Below are 15,567 nucleotides of genomic sequence, written 5' to 3'. Positions count from 1 at the left end.
AGGGGACGGACTTTGGCAGAATCTCTTTTCTTTTTTTTTCTTTGACATTGAAGCCAATAAAGCCTCTAATTGAACTGAGTTTGGAAAATAGAAAGAGAGAAACCACACTGGTAATGTTCAGCGCTGTTTCTCTCCCTGAGATCAGAGCCTTGGATTGCATAATAAGGGAGTGAAAACACAATCTGTCCCAAACTCTGCATCGAGGCACCCGAGGGAGAACGAGAGTGCAGCGGTGAGTCACTCACTCGGAGGTGAGTGAGGGCCGTTTTCACCTCCCTTTGTCTCACACACTCTCTTTTACGAATCTCTCCTTGTTGGAATACACGGGCTGGGGGCTGCAGATGCTCCATGTCATATTTGAGGTGAATAAGGTGCATATCAATGCGAAGACAAGCCATAGCTCAGAGATTGGGAGGGGGGGGGGGGGGGTATTAAAAAAAGGACAGCGAACATACTGGGAGCTTGACGTGAGCGCGTCGAGGGTTAGTAATGTTAGAATACACAAAAATACACACAGGAGAACACACGTAAGCCTCTACTGCACGTCAATGGTCAGAGGAGTGATATGCAAACTTATGCAGAGGTGAGTACATTCATGGACAATCTGAGTCTTACTTTGAAATGACATTTCTTTTTTTCTTTTTTCTGTCTAAGGTTAGGCAGCAACTGAGAACTTTTCAGTACAAGCTCGCTTGGCAAGTAGCAAAATAGTCTTTGTTGGGTTTGTTGGAGAGTTGTCATTCGTATCCCGTCGAGGATGGCTAGACAACTTAACGGCAAACTACTCTCCGTCGTGAACGGGGGACCAGGACTCAGACAACAAACATTTGAACGTGTGTAAAACACGTATGCAAAAATTTGTCAAAAATTGAATGATGCACACTGCCTGATGAATTTTTTTCGTCACTTCTTTCTGTTATTTTTTTTGTTTCTTTTTTGTCCACGTTTCACTTTGATATCATGCAATATAGACGTGCAAAAAAGATAACATCTATTTCCACAAAATACATTTTCATCGTAATTATAAAAGGCTGTATTTAAGAATGCTATCAAGTCACATTTTATTAAATTTGTTTAGCATAATTATGCTATCTTGATTTGCCTAGCCCCAGAGTCGCAGTGCTGTTGCGTCCTGGGAAATGTGGTTCCCGGAGGACTGGCTGAACACTTTTGCTAACATGGCGGTCCCTCCTCTTGTGGCAGGAACAGACGCCAATACTGAATTAAAAAACGATCACGTGTAAATCATAAATATGGTTCATTTGGCACTTTTCACATTTTCTTAATATAAAAGTATGTCTCCTCTTATCTAATGTGGTTTAAATCGACACATTTACAGACCTAGTTTGGCACAGGTTTAACTTGTTCAGGTTAGAATTACACTTATTAACTTATCGCCAGCTTATAACAGAGCTTGTATTACACTGCCGCTTGAGACTCTCCAGCTAAAGGACAGATTTCGATATGTTTTCACCTAGTATTTTTAGTACATCAGTAATTATTAAATAGCAGCATTTTCCCACAAATTCAACAAAAATGAAGATTACTCGTGTGAACCTATTCAACGTCTAAATCCAAAGCTCCAACAGCAGACAGAGGATACAGGACAGGACAACATGCCACTACGTGTATTGCTTCCAGTATTCGATCACATTTGATCTCCGTCCCCGAACATCGAGACGACTAAAGAGATTGGCCGCTGTTTAAAAGACAAACCGAGTTTTAATTAATGAGATGAAGAAGAAACGCATCCAGAACGAATCAACTCAAGTGACACCTACAGCAGGAACTCCAATGCAGTTGGTTCGACTGTGAATGCACTGCGCTGCACCCAAAGTGCGTTCATGTTCGAATGGTGGAATCATCTGTAGTTCAATTTAGCTGAGACTGAAAATGTGTCTATTAAAGATCAGAAAAGGTCCTCAGAATAGTCTGCAAATTCCTGGTTGCAGTCCCAAACCCAAACATGTTCAATCTACAATGATATTAGACGAATAAAAGCAGCCATTGTGCTTGATATTTGATAAATCAAGCAGTCGTCTACCTGCTCCGCTGTGGCGTAGCATGCACCGAACAAACTGCTTCCAGCACTGCACACTTCTACAGTGGAACCAAAGCACGCTACATCTACAACAACTACTATCTCCCTATGGTCTTATGAGGTTTTTCGTCCACAAAATATCAAATATAAATCCAGTCAATCCCCCACCCCCGCTGTCAATGACAAAGTATTCCCTCACGATATGTGTATGTTTTTAAGGTATTCCTTTGTGCACTGTGCCCTGCCGGCCTCGACTACGACTTCCTCTGCAGGTGTGGACGTTTTCCCTGTTGAACGTCGCCGCCCCCCCGAGGAGACAAAGGGAAGCAAAACTCGATCCGCGGCGATTCTTTTTCTCGTCAGGGCGAGCAGCAGACATGCGTTTGATCGTCAACACCAGACATAGTCACCCATGGAGCGATGTGGTAGGAGGTAAGAGGGGGTGTCGGGATGGGAGTGCGCTGGAGGACTGGGAGGACGGGTGAGGGGGACAGGGGTGACAGGGGGGAGAGTGTGGATGGTGTTAGATGGGAGTAAAGAAGCCTCCTTACCAAGTTGCGGAGATAAACTCTCACTGGCGCTCCAACAGAGAGTGACACGTTCGATAGCACAGTGGAGGACTTTGGGTCGGATTGGTTTAAAAAAAGGTTTGTTTTTCCTTAATCATAAGAGGAGTTCCCTCCCCTCACCAGGGTTGTTTAGGTCAATAAATAAAATGCAACCCCTCCTCAATACTTGTCATTTTTTACATTCTGTCACACTTCAGCTCCTGTTGGACTTAAATACGTGTCCACGGATTCGCCCGCTGGGATGTACAGTGCATAACCAATTCCAACTGCTTATGAAAAAGACACAGCTGCGATATAGAAAAGTGAATTTTATATAATTTGTTCCAGTCTCTTTAATCTGCTGCTGGAATCCTAACACCCCCAACATCCCACCTTCTGATTACAAAAAGACTCTTCTGGAACAACAAGTGGACTCTAATAGATCTCGACTCATCATCTCAATTGATTGATATCCTCTTCATCGACCTAGTCTCTTCCAGTTCAGATATGATGTACAAGTTCTTCATATGCATTCTACATATATTTCTTATATGTGTTTTGTCTCATGCCACACAAAAAAACACCATCCGATCGCGATGCCCTCTACAGCACACGTCCCTGACCTCGTGGGCAGAGAGAACCACTCTCTCGCTTCACAGTGCATTAAGACAAACAATTCAGTGTACTCCGATTGTAAAAAAAAAAAAAAAAAACTCCCAAAAATAAAAACCTCATAATAACACAACACAAAATACAAAATTACAAATGAAAACCATCAAAGAAAAGACAGCATCTTCAGCAGCCTCCTGGGTCTACAGTGGTTGGCACACCTGTTGCCGTGGGAGACCTGCGGTTTGCCAGAGGCAGGAATGAGCTCAAATCCCTGGACGTGTGTTTAAATACTCTCATGTCTGCACTTTGCCTCACCGGCAGTCGGACGGTTGTTTGACAAGGGCGAAGATCAGCAAGGCTATTTATCTCCATAACTGATATGCAAGCTGTCCTAAAGGAGCAACTCTACTCGTGAGGCGTGCAGACGCACCCCCGCACGAGCAACGACGGTTTCAGTGTTTTCTCATGTCGTATGTTGTGAGTCTTAAGTGCTCTTGCTTGTTCTAGTCTGAAGTTTTGTTCATCGAAATGCTTTTTGGGGCACACCACAGGCTGAGCGGCTCGTCTGAGTCTCATTTTGGTTACACTGTAGGCAAAAACAGTAACGGGACGTTTAGCGTACGAGTGAGGATAGCCGAGCATGACAGCCGCGGGCGTTTCAGGGGTGACATAGCCGTGGATGTAGACGGCGCACTGCGGCCTGTGGAGTGAGTGGTTTACACATATTCTCTTGCTAACCTAGAGGTCGTACTGCAGTCTGCATCATAGGATATGGTGAATTCCCTTTTCTAGCACCAAATATGGCATCATAGTGTTTCATTTCAGTGCGTGTGTGTGTGCATTCCCTGTTCCTGCTTTTTGACTGCATATATATATATATATATATATATATATATATATATATATATATATATATATATATATATATTTATATATATGTAATCCTTCACTGTTTGTAACGCCTGGGGCGGCTTGCTAGACTTAAATAAGACATATATTACACTATGTAACATTACTATTCATCTTAAATCCACATTAAATTAAAACAAAAGATTAAAATAAAAAAATAGTCTCATTTACATTCATGTCATCCTGAATTCACAGATAAAAAAGAAAAGAAAAGAAAAAACAACTGGGCTTTTTTTTCTTTCTGGGTGAACTCATTAATAAATAATGACGATGATTCCTAATAAATCCTGACAATCTCGTGAACAGAATTATCACAGCAGACTGCAAATAAATGCCGTGGTTCCCGTGTGTTTGCCGCAGCTTGCACAGTATCACTCTCGTCGGTTTCGCACTACGTGAGGTCATCAGCGTGCGCCTCGGCATTCTATCTTAAACACTAGGGCTGCGTAAGGTGTGTGTGTGTGCGTGTGCGTGTGTGTGTGTGTGAGTAGAGGTTGTAGGGCCCCTGCCCTGCTTGTGGGATACACAGGGAGCACAGGGGGTGGTGTGCAAATGAAGTAACGCCCAGCTGATTCTCGCCCCTCCGTCCCACACCCTTCCCTGATTTTACTTTGCCCTTTCCTTCATCTCCCAGAGAGAGGGGGAGTGGGGAGGTGAGATCATAGGCTGGGGGAGGCGAATAAGAGGGGTCGGAGGGCGGTCTGAGGACGTTTCTTCCCTCACACACCGGGCTTAAGTTTGCAGTCTTGCTCATTATAAAAAAAAAATTGTAAAACGGAGGGGAGAGGGAGAGAGGCTTTGGGAGGGGGCGGGGCAAGGGGCAAATCAAAACTAGAAAGAAAACAAAAGCCTGGCGGGAGGGAGACGGGTGTGGGTTGCAGGGGGAGGGAGAGGTAAGGGTTGTTTCTATCAGGGATTTAGGGTCGGGGTGCGGGGGGTGGAGGGATGTACCCTGTAAATGCAAGCCCCCCCCCTCCACACCCGTGCCCTTCCCTCCCTGCCCCCACTTCCTGTAGCCTTTTAGGCAGTCGGCCTGTCTACATGGCATTCAGCTTTGTCCACACAATACACAAACGAACAAACAGACAGCTTAATTTACTAAACCAAACAATGAAACCAAACAATAAAAAAATTCCGAAATGGTCAAGACATTAAGTAATAAAAACCTTATTTACATGTTACACAATTTTTTTCTTGGTTTTTTCAGCGTGATAACTCGCTCCTCTCCCTCCTCGTCTTCTCAGCACATTTTTGCTTTGCGTCAAAATATCTTTTTTTTTAAATAGAGAATACTGAAAACACGCAGAAGAAAACAGCGCGGACGATTCCTTCTGACATTCTTGCTCTCCTCTCCTTTTTTCCATTCTCATTCTCACTTATTTTTATACTCCTCCCCCAAGCCCCCACTCTTTTATTTTTTTCCTCTTTTCCTCCTTGTTTCTCATTGGCTGTCTGGTTTAGCCCACCTTCTGTGGGTTGGTGGCACGTACCCCCTGCTCATAGGTGATTCGCTGGCTGATCAGGTACTGTGCAGCCTGCGTGGCGGCCTGGGAACCCGTGATAGTCACCTTCCTGTTCCGAGTTCCAGGGATGAACTCGCCTTTCTTGGAGATCTGGATCCTGGCACCAGTCAGCTCCTGGTACTCCACTAGCGTCTTCCCTCCTTTCCCCAAGATGGCTCCTACCAGGTTTTCCGGCACGGCGATCTCGACCACTTCCTTTGCTCCTTCTGCTAGCTTCTCTGAGGCCATTAGAGATGACGCCACAAGGGGCGACGCAGCGCTTAAGTAGCCATTGGTGACCCCTGTAGCGGCTGCTAGGGATCCCAGGGTGAATCCTCCGAGACTGGCTGGGTGAGGTACGCTGGTGGATGCATCACTGGCGTAGGATGCTAACAGATTAGCCGCGGCGGCTGCTGCCGGGTTAGCATTGGCCGCTACAGCGGCTAACACCCCTGAGGCTGCAGCGGGATTCAGCCCTAGGCCCAGGGAGTTGGTGTTGTAGCCGTAGTTGGCCAGGGTGTTGAGGGCGGAGGTGATCGCCAGCAGGTCGTTGCCTGAGAAGCTGGACATAGCGGTCGGGAAGGCCCCCACCCCAGCCAGGCTTGCCTGGCCGAGCAGAGAGGAAGCCGTGGCTGCCGCAGCAGCCGCCGCGGACGGCATGACCTCGGTCGAGTTGGCGTATGGGGAGCCGGTGGGGTTGGAGTTGGCGACAGGCCCTGTGATGTTGGAGTAGGAGATGTTGAGGCAGGAGGAGCTCTGCGGGTCTTCTTGGATCTTCTGGACAATGATCTCCACGGCTTTGCGGTTCTGCTCCGGCTCCCCGCTGATGGTGACCACACGCTCCTGCAAGTTGATGCCCTCGGGCTTTTGGGATAGCTGCACCCACGCCCCGGACTGCTCCATCACCGCCTTGACTGTCGCACCACCTTTGCCGATGATCAGCCCTGCTGTGCTGTTGGGGACGATCAGCTTGGACTGGTGGGAGGGACGGGGAGGTCGAAGAAAAAGAGAAAGAAAAACATTTGGTTATTGCTTTCTGTCAGCAATCAGATGTTGTATTATAATCCAGCAATAGTTCAAACATATAAGCGAGCCCCTGTGTATCACATGGAATTACCTGAACAGAGAGATACAAGTCAAACATGTGTTCCATTATTGATTGGACAATTACATCAACTAAATGAAGGGCACATATAGAAGAAGGAGCATAAAGTCAGTGTTACAGAGTCCTCTAATGTTGTCTACACTACGTATATATGTTGAACAAAGAGGGACCAACAAGCAATGTATCCTCATACGTTGTTCGTACGATACCTCACGAAAAGTTACTTATCATTGTTCGTGCGTTTTCCTATAAAAGGACAGCAACACGTGTCAGTTTCTGCTCAAAACATGCATACGTTTATTTGAAAATAACAGGAAACAAATCACATATCGTAAAATACTAAGTTAGGTTGATGAAAATATCGTAAAATACTTAGGTTCAGGAAAAGATTGTAAATACTTAGTTAGGTTTAGGAAAAGATCTTGAACTACTTAATTAAGTTTAGGAGAAGATCTTGAAATATGCTGAAAAGATGGTAATTCGGGTAAAAATAACTTTGGAAGTGTCGTTACTGAAGTACGCAAGTTACTTGACAAATAAATCAACGTTGACTTCTGCTTTAACATGGCGAGTGAACAGCCGTCTCCCGACTGAAAGATTGCTGTTTGTGGTTTGTTGGACCCCCTTAACTCCCCCATCACTCTTACTTGTTCATGATTACATTTGTGGCATATCTATGAATGAATGCGCTTTATTCCCCCCGTCGTGAGAAATCTCCCTGTTGTAGCACAGAACACGGTGAAGCGGTGCACGCGCACGCCGTTAAGCTCAAGAGCTGACCAAAGGGACTTGGTCAGGAACGGCTTTTCAAGGGTGTCCTCCTGAAGGACGGGAGACCAAAAAGAGTGAAAGAAAAGACGCAGAGGGAGAGAGCGACTGAACCATGTTTGAAGACAGAGAAGGAGAGAGTTAGTGTGTGTGTGTGTGTGTGTGTGTGTGTGTGTGTGTGTGTGTGTGTGTGTGTGTGTGTGTGTGTGTGTGTTTCAGCAGAGTGACGAAGTCTTGAAGGAGAAAGATCTGAGAAAAACACACAACATTATGTGTTTTCAACCACCTGAACACATAATGGAGAGAAAGAGATGAAGTGCATGTTGGTGAGAGAGCAGGTGATGAATAGAGAGAGAGAGAGAGAGAGAGAGAGAGAGAGAGAGAGAGAGAGAGAGAGAGAAATTCTAAAGAGGCTATTTGTGTAAAAAAACAAAAACATTGACTCCCGGGGGTCAGTGTTGCCATGGAAACACAGCTCCAGCATTCAAAGGGTAGTGAAAGGGAGTGAGGCGATGACACACACGCACACACACACAAACAGCGCAGTACATTTCACATACTCACGTGTACAAATCATGTATTATTGTATAATATATATATATATATATATATATATATATATATATATATATATATATATATACTGTGTATTGTACATAACACCATAGATAGCCATTTCCAATTTATGTTTTTTAATCATTGATTAATGTGTCCCAATTAATTTCTTAGGGAATAGTAATAATTTAAAGTTACATAAAACCCAAACCTTTTTTTTGTCCTTGAGTAAAAACAATGAATCAATTAATTGCTTATGACAACATGACTCATTTTGCCCAGCTGTCTGAACAGAGCTCTCTCAAGGAATTGAGTCAAAAAAACTAAATACATTTTAATATTGTTGTAATGGTGCCCACGTTTCCGCGCACTGCATTTTTTAAAAAGAGTAGACACCATTTTGGGCGGAAGTGAACGGTGAACTTTTGCCCAATTAGCTGACAGAAACACAAGAGGTGGTTTGCCCATTTCACAGGTAAACTGAAGTTGATGTCTGAGTGAACCCAGGACTAAGAACCAAGAACCAAAGCCCCGTTGACGCTTCGCCACTTTGCTCTTTAGGTGCGAACGCAAAACGCCAGAATTCCCCCCCTTTGTTCACTCAGCGTTGGTCTTCCAGAACGTCCTGCTCCTGTCACATTAATAGCCTTTTAATACTAGAACTAATTGCCCACGTGCACTCCGAATCACGTGGGAAATAATCAAATTGACCGGCGTGCTATCTGTTCCTTTGAAGAGAAGTCATAGATTTGAAGTCATCATCCAGCCCTTTTAAAATGGATTTTAACGCATCAGTTTAATTGGGAAAGAGTTTGTTGGAAAAGTTGACTGGAAAGAAGAGTGCAAAAAAATCAGGTGTTTAAATTAGTTCAACAGTTTTTTTTCTTTGAGTAGCAATATTTTCAGGGACAGTTGCTGTATTTTCAGAAGCGAAAGGAGACCAGCGGGCAGCGGGGGGTAAAACATGAAGAGGCGGCGAGGTAGAGAGAGCGAGAGAGAGAGCGAGGGAGGGAGCCACATTTTTTTTAACCCATGAACTCTTTCATCCTCCGCACTGAAACATTCTCTCACACACACAGAGTGTTGGTGGGAGGACAAACAGTGGCGTACATTGATGTCTGATCCCTCCTGGCCCTAATGATCCGCCATCTTTAAATCCAAACTGATTCTGTGCTAATGAGCTTCTCCGAAGAAAAACTCCTTCTCCTCCTCCTCCTCCTCCTCCTCCAATTTATTATCCTCCATATTGTCACTTCATTTAGATCATTTTTTGTGCAGATTCGTACAAGGTCAAAAGACACACACACACAAACACACGCACACACACACGATCTGAAGTGCGTTTTATTCTGAAAATCATCTTCGCCCTGGTGTTATTCAGCTGACGCCTTTGGTTCTGCTCGCTCTAATGGCCGTCTCAGCCAGCCAGCCTCCCTCCTACCCACAATCCTCTGCTCTCAGCACCTTTCTGCCGCACAGAAGAAGATGCAGTGACGGCTTTTTCATGTTTCCTTTTTTTCCTCTCAGCTTCTCTGCTGTTTTGAGTTCTTTTGTCTTTTTTTCGACATTTTCTCATCTTCTTTGTTTTATTTTACTTTATTGCTCCCCTTGAAGAGCTTTCTGTCTGTTGTGGGAAACTTTTCCACAGAGGAGAGGAGAGCACAGTTTGGCGTCCATCCAGCTGCTGACTAGAACGCACTGTTGTTGCAGGTGCTGGGGGGTCGAGGTCGGGGGGCCGAAACCGATCTCCTGTTCATAAATGCACTCACGGCAAACGCTGCAAAGGAGCAGGGTAGCGGGAAGCGTCGACTTCAGCAGGTATATGGCGGCTTAGCAGATAATTGATGACGACAGCGGAGCGGGGCGATTGGATTCGGGAGGGACGGGGGATGTTTGGAACAAGTTCAGGGGTTTAACTGTTGGTGGTTTATGAATGCCCAACCTGTCAACATGCTAGTAGTTCATACTTTGTGCTGACGATAACCAACGGTCAGTGACTTCTACTGGACCGGACACTGAAACTACAGTTTCTGTGGCACACTAAAACCCGGGCTCATGAATCTTTTAGGCCCCGCGGTTCGTTAGCGTCCAGCTAGCCCTCGCGCCCATCTCTTTTGTCCAATAGACCCTCATACTTTAATACGCACTATTAATAATTCCTCAACGTCATCTTAACAGCTCCATTTAGCTCCGCCATGCGGCTCAACGGATTATGACTCGATGTTTCCTACAGAAATATAAAACGTCTCTCACTCTACCTCCCGGTCTCACTAACACACAAAAGACAAGCTTGCAATAATGTAATTTCTTCTAATTTTTAAATAAATTGTTAAAAATGTCTTACATACAATCAATAAAAATCAATAAAATAGTCTGTTATCTGTAGCTCTCACAGGAATGTAATAAGCCCATCCAATCATTTGATTCTGAATGATGTGCACTTATAAACCCTTTTAACAGCAGCCATTTCAACAATTCATTATGGTCCTATTGTATTTACCCTTGAGCCCAGTGTGTCCATAACAGGGCCCTGGCGCCCCTAAATGGAACCGGGCCATAATTCATGTTCTCAATTACAACTCTGCAATGACGTATGCAATGCTACGTTGCTAGAAGAGTTGGCAACACCGGGCTGGATTTGTCAGTTGGATCAATTTGAAATAAATAGCGTATGCTGTTGCTGGTTGAATGACAGGATGGAGCAATGCAGTTGTTGCCTTCGAACAATGCCGGAAGTTAACCTGTTGTCTTTTCAGCTGAGAGACAGCGAGGCAGAGGAGGCAACTGTTAGCTTTGTTTCAGCGAGCAAAGCATGTACACTTATTTCGTGTATCTGTAAAAGTGTATATGTGTGTGTGCGAGTGTGTGTGTTGCAAGTAGTAGTGATAAGCTAACGGGGTGCTGAGGTCACCGCAGCGTGGAAATCTGAGAGAACAATGTCTCATTTAACAAACGAGGAAACAAGGAAACTGTTAACAACCATAACGGCACACACACACACACACACACACACACACACACACACACACACACACAGTGTGTTGCAGTAGTTTGTCGGGGCTTAACCTTGAGGCGCAGACGTATTAACACACAGCTCCAGCCCGCTGGCTCTCTCTCGCGTCGCTCCTTTCTGTACACTAATATAATATGAAATAATAATAAAACCTTGGGAGTGCCGACGGAGAAGCTGGAAATGTTTCCCCGGTGAAGACGTTGTGCGATGAAACAGCAACCGCAATGAATTAGTTGAATATTTGATGGCGCTCAACATGATGAACCGTTCATTTTATTGGTAAACACTCTAGAAGCTTATTCACCCTCAGACCAGTTTTAAATATCAGCTAAAAGCAGTAAAGAAGTTTAGGGTTGTATTATTTTTTTATTAGAATATTTTGCTTGTGTATCATCTCATACACACATATATGGCCATAGATGCAAACACGCAAAGAAACACACTCACAAAGAGGTGCATACAGTCCCACTCACACAAAGATAAACAATGCGCACACACACACACACACACACACACACACTCAGAGATGTACATGTACATGTACACACTCACAAACACACACGAGTGGAGGACAGCGAACAACTGTTGAGGCTGCAGGAGTTTGAACTTTGATGTCTTAAGAAGGGGACTTTAGCTTAATCTGCCTCCTCCTGATCCACAGGCTTAGTCGCCTCTCTCTCTCTCTCTCTCTCTCTCTCTCTATCTCTCTCTCTCTTTCTCCTTTTATCCTCTGGCCACCTGGTTAAAAATAACTGCAGGCCAGAAGAGCCGGGGTACACTGACTGACAGCAACATAGTGTTAACTTTGGATATAAAATTGCAACAAGTTCAACTGCAAAAAACTCTATTTTTGTGGTTCAATATTTTCAAATTATAACCGCTTGAGTCGGTAAAAGTGCTCCTGATTTGTAAATGAAAATGAATGCATCAGTGAACGACTGCCACTTCGAGTCACTTTTCTTGGGGAACTGTGAAATTGTGTGTGTGCGTGTGCTTGTGTGTGTTTGTGTGTGTGTTTGTGTGTTTCCTTTACCTGGCTGGACCCTCTGCTGACTCAATCATTACATGCAGTGTGCAGCCAAGACCTGCTCAAGCCCACAGGCCCCAAAGTTTCCACAGATACCGAACATGTCCTGCTCCATTTTGGGGTCGAGTGCCGACTTTAAATTGATGAAAAATTAGTGTGGACATAAAAAGCAAACATGTATTGTGGCTATTGGAACCAGCATATATTAATGACAGGGAGTAAAGGGCATTAGTTTTGTTTGTGTCAAAAAGAAAGCATGACAAGTTGTATCAGTGGTGAAACTACAGATATTGTAAAAGAAATACATTAAAATCCAATACAATGTCTCCTTTCTTCCTTTCCCTTGCTGTCTTTGGTGTTTACCCCCTCTCTCCATGTGGCAGATATCTCTGTCGTACACGGCTAAATGCTTGCTACACACTTTTCTTGTGCATTTCCCGCACAGATATATAAATAACAGCGTATAAGTATTTCTGAGTAAAAAACTAAAATATTCCCTGAAATTAAAGTGCTAAATTCCCAATAAAGAAATCTCACAAAATTGGCGGGGAAACAAACATGTAAAATCACATTGCTTGCTCTTATAAAGTTGGATCACCCTCATCACAACATCGTTAAAAAACGGCACTAATGTGAGTCGCAGACTGCGAGATGCAATATATTGGTAGTGATTTATGGTCACAATAGAAAACGTGTTTATGCATCTTTCAGGACCTTCAGAAGGTACATCATAAACAGCATCATTAGGACTTGATAACCCATTTAGAAAATAAAACGTACAGATCTACCATAAAGATAAAGTACAATGCATACCAACTACAGCATGAACAGTATTCTTTTTTTTCTCTCTTTTAAATTTATTTAAGTGGTAAATGGTAGAGAGTGGTAGAGTATAACCTCCATTTCCCAGCTCTGCAATGAATTAGTTGAATATTTGAATATTATATTATTTTCAATTATTTCATTAAAAACATATTATTTTAACCTATAATAGCCCAAATGTGCTGTCAGAATTATGTTCTAAATAAAGACACAACAAAAGCAAAACAGGGCATCAGGAAAAGAAAAAAGGGAAAAAAAGGGACAGGAAGTGAGAGAGAAAGCAAAACGTCACGGGTGTAGCGCAGGGCAGTAAAATATGAATATCAGCAGAGATAATGGGATGCAGACACTCCATCATGACGGGTTTGGAGCAGATAAGGGACGCAGAGTGCGAGAGAGAGTGTGTGTTATTCTGCTGACTCAGCGGTGAGGTAAAGACTGCAAATCACAGGACTGACGGGAAGATAAAAACATTACATAAGAAGGTAAGAAGGCAGCAGGCATACTGTAAAAGGTAAAAGTCTGCTCGGGAGTGTAAAACCCTGAGAGTACATATTTACTTATGGTTACTCCTTTAAAAACAACATATTCAGTTTCTCTTTCAAGCTCTGAAACCAGAGCTGGTGATTGTGGGATCAGTGGAGAGACCAACAAAGACGGTGTTGTTTTGTTTCTGTGGCGTTTGAATGAAGTGTGTTTTCTGCCAAACAAAAAGATAACATTAGTGTTTTTATGACTGGCTTTGAGGAGCGCTTATTAAATGTACAGTATGTTTTGTACATTATTACATTTGAATAATTGTCCAAATCTCTGTTGATTTGTATTGCTACATTTTCACGTCAACGTGCGTCACAACTGCATCGCATCAGAGGAGAGGTGAAAAAAGTGAGCGCTTCCACCCAGGTATCATGTTCCCGGAGTACCGGAGTCGATAAATATCAGTGACTCCTGCAGAGTTGTTTGTCTCAATAATTAATTGAGATTGTAGCCTTTTTCCTACTGAAGGCAAAAGCAAGATTTCAGTGCGTGTTGGTGGTGTTTTTGTCCAGTGGGAAAGGGGTGACAGAAGGGCGCTTGGTATTTATAACTTAAGTTACTTCTAGATGTTTACGTTGGAAATTTTAACGGATTCTTATTTGATTAGATGCTATCAAACTCCAACTGAATTCTTTTGTTCATCAGAACTCATCTGTTTGACTAATTACGTGGCTGAAGCGGAGCTATTTCTCCCTCGCACTCCAACTTCTCCAGCATTTGACACCAAAGTGAGCCAGACTCTACGATTTCATGACATTTGCGGACAACTTCCTCTGCATGCAAGACAATAACAGGAAGTAGGAAACAGGTGTTTGCGCTGGAGGTGAAAGTTCAACGGAAATGGCCCCTGTCTCCCGCAGGGAGCGGCAGGAAAAACAGCCAGACTAGAGGCGATGAGCGTACATGCTCATGCGTGTATGTGTTCAACGTTTTTAGTCTGAATAAAGGCCGGCGTGGGTCAGAAATAGCCCCAGAATAATAATACCACAACAAAGCCACAGCTGATCTCACAGGGGAGACGGCTTCGGCTCTGCAGCTCACTTCCAAAACAACCATAATGCAACAATAGCAGACGAGAGAGCGAGTTTTACTTCCAATATGAATAAAATATTGATGCAGTGAGTAGGTGATGCTTCACTACTTTACACATGAACACAGGAAAGGGAGGTTTGAGTACTTCGGCAAAAACACGGGTGATCACAAACTAGCAGCCTCGTTATTTAAAACCTCAAACCTGGGCCTGGTGCATATAATAGGAAGTGGACAGTGTCAACATGACGCCGAACTACGGTTTTGAAGCTTTGAGTTTAGGACCATCATTTAAAAGAAATTAACACCATGCTGTATTGAAGAAGACTTGAGACCATAAACTCATGTTTACAATGTTTACTGTGGGAATAAATCAAGAGAGAAGTAGTCATTTTCTTATAGACTTCTATACAATCAGACCAGAAGAGTTGCCCCCTGGTGGCCAATTGAAACAATGCAAGTTTAAGACACTTCAGAATTGCCTACACGGAGGTTGGGTACCTGGTCTGTGACATTTGGGTTCATTGCTTCTACTTTAATTTTACCACTTTTGAACAAGTGAAATGATCTATTAACATCGTATTTTTTGTGTGAAAAAAATAATGTTGTATTTGTATAGATCAGAGCCATCAGAGGATCTGAAAATATATCCAAATTTGAGAAAATGCAATAAATAAAAGAAAGAAAAATATATTTTTTTTCCTGTCAGCATTTTGTGCATCCATCAAATAATATTGTTGTGAGAGCAACGGGAGCGTTCCCAGACTAATACAAGTAATAAAACCCTTCAATAAAATTATCGTCTCCCATGTGTCACGATAGATCTCATCAGACCCGGCAGAAGAATTTATTCAGCCCATAAATCTCCCTCTCTGCTGCTGCGCTGTCCTGTTATACGGCCTTGAAGCGTGCAGCCGGCCGGCAGCTCAGTCACCAACTAAGCCGGCCACGAGCCAGGACGCCTGTTCTTTTGTCCTCCGCTCCGTCTCTATATCATCTTCCTCCACGCCCTCTCTCCATCCTCCTCCCAGCCTCTTTGTCTTTTTCCTCAACATCATAAGTGCCCTTTCGAACATATCTCTCTCTCGCCCATTTCCCA

General features: G+C 43.7%; 1 protein-coding gene and 1 long non-coding RNA gene across 3 annotated transcripts in view; one reads left to right on the top strand and one right to left on the bottom strand.

The window, feature by feature from the left end:
* Window positions 1–5,158: 5,158 nt before the first annotated feature.
* The window catches only part of LOC117741888 (RNA-binding protein Nova-1-like), a 71,156-nt gene continuing 60,747 nt past the window's right edge, over window positions 5,159–15,567 (bottom strand). For both annotated transcript variants that reach the window (XM_034549141.1, XM_034549142.1), the window contains one exon: window positions 5,159–6,587. In XM_034549141.1, the coding sequence (XP_034405032.1) occupies window positions 5,568–6,587 (1,020 nt within the window). In that variant the 3' untranslated portion in view covers window positions 5,159–5,567. The remainder of the gene's footprint in view (window positions 6,588–15,567) is intronic.
* Window positions 13,203–15,567, top strand: part of LOC117741889 — an 11,733-nt gene continuing 9,368 nt past the window's right edge. The window contains exon 1 of the long non-coding RNA XR_004610765.1: window positions 13,203–13,387. This is a non-coding gene — a long non-coding RNA (uncharacterized LOC117741889). The remainder of the gene's footprint in view (window positions 13,388–15,567) is intronic.

Source organism: Cyclopterus lumpus, chromosome 13, assembly GCF_009769545.1.
Source record: "Cyclopterus lumpus isolate fCycLum1 chromosome 13, fCycLum1.pri, whole genome shotgun sequence".
Classification (NCBI taxonomy): domain Eukaryota; kingdom Metazoa; phylum Chordata; class Actinopteri; order Perciformes; family Cyclopteridae; genus Cyclopterus; species Cyclopterus lumpus.
Note: the sequence above shows the minus strand (reverse complement) of the source record. Positions and strands in the feature narration are given on the sequence as shown.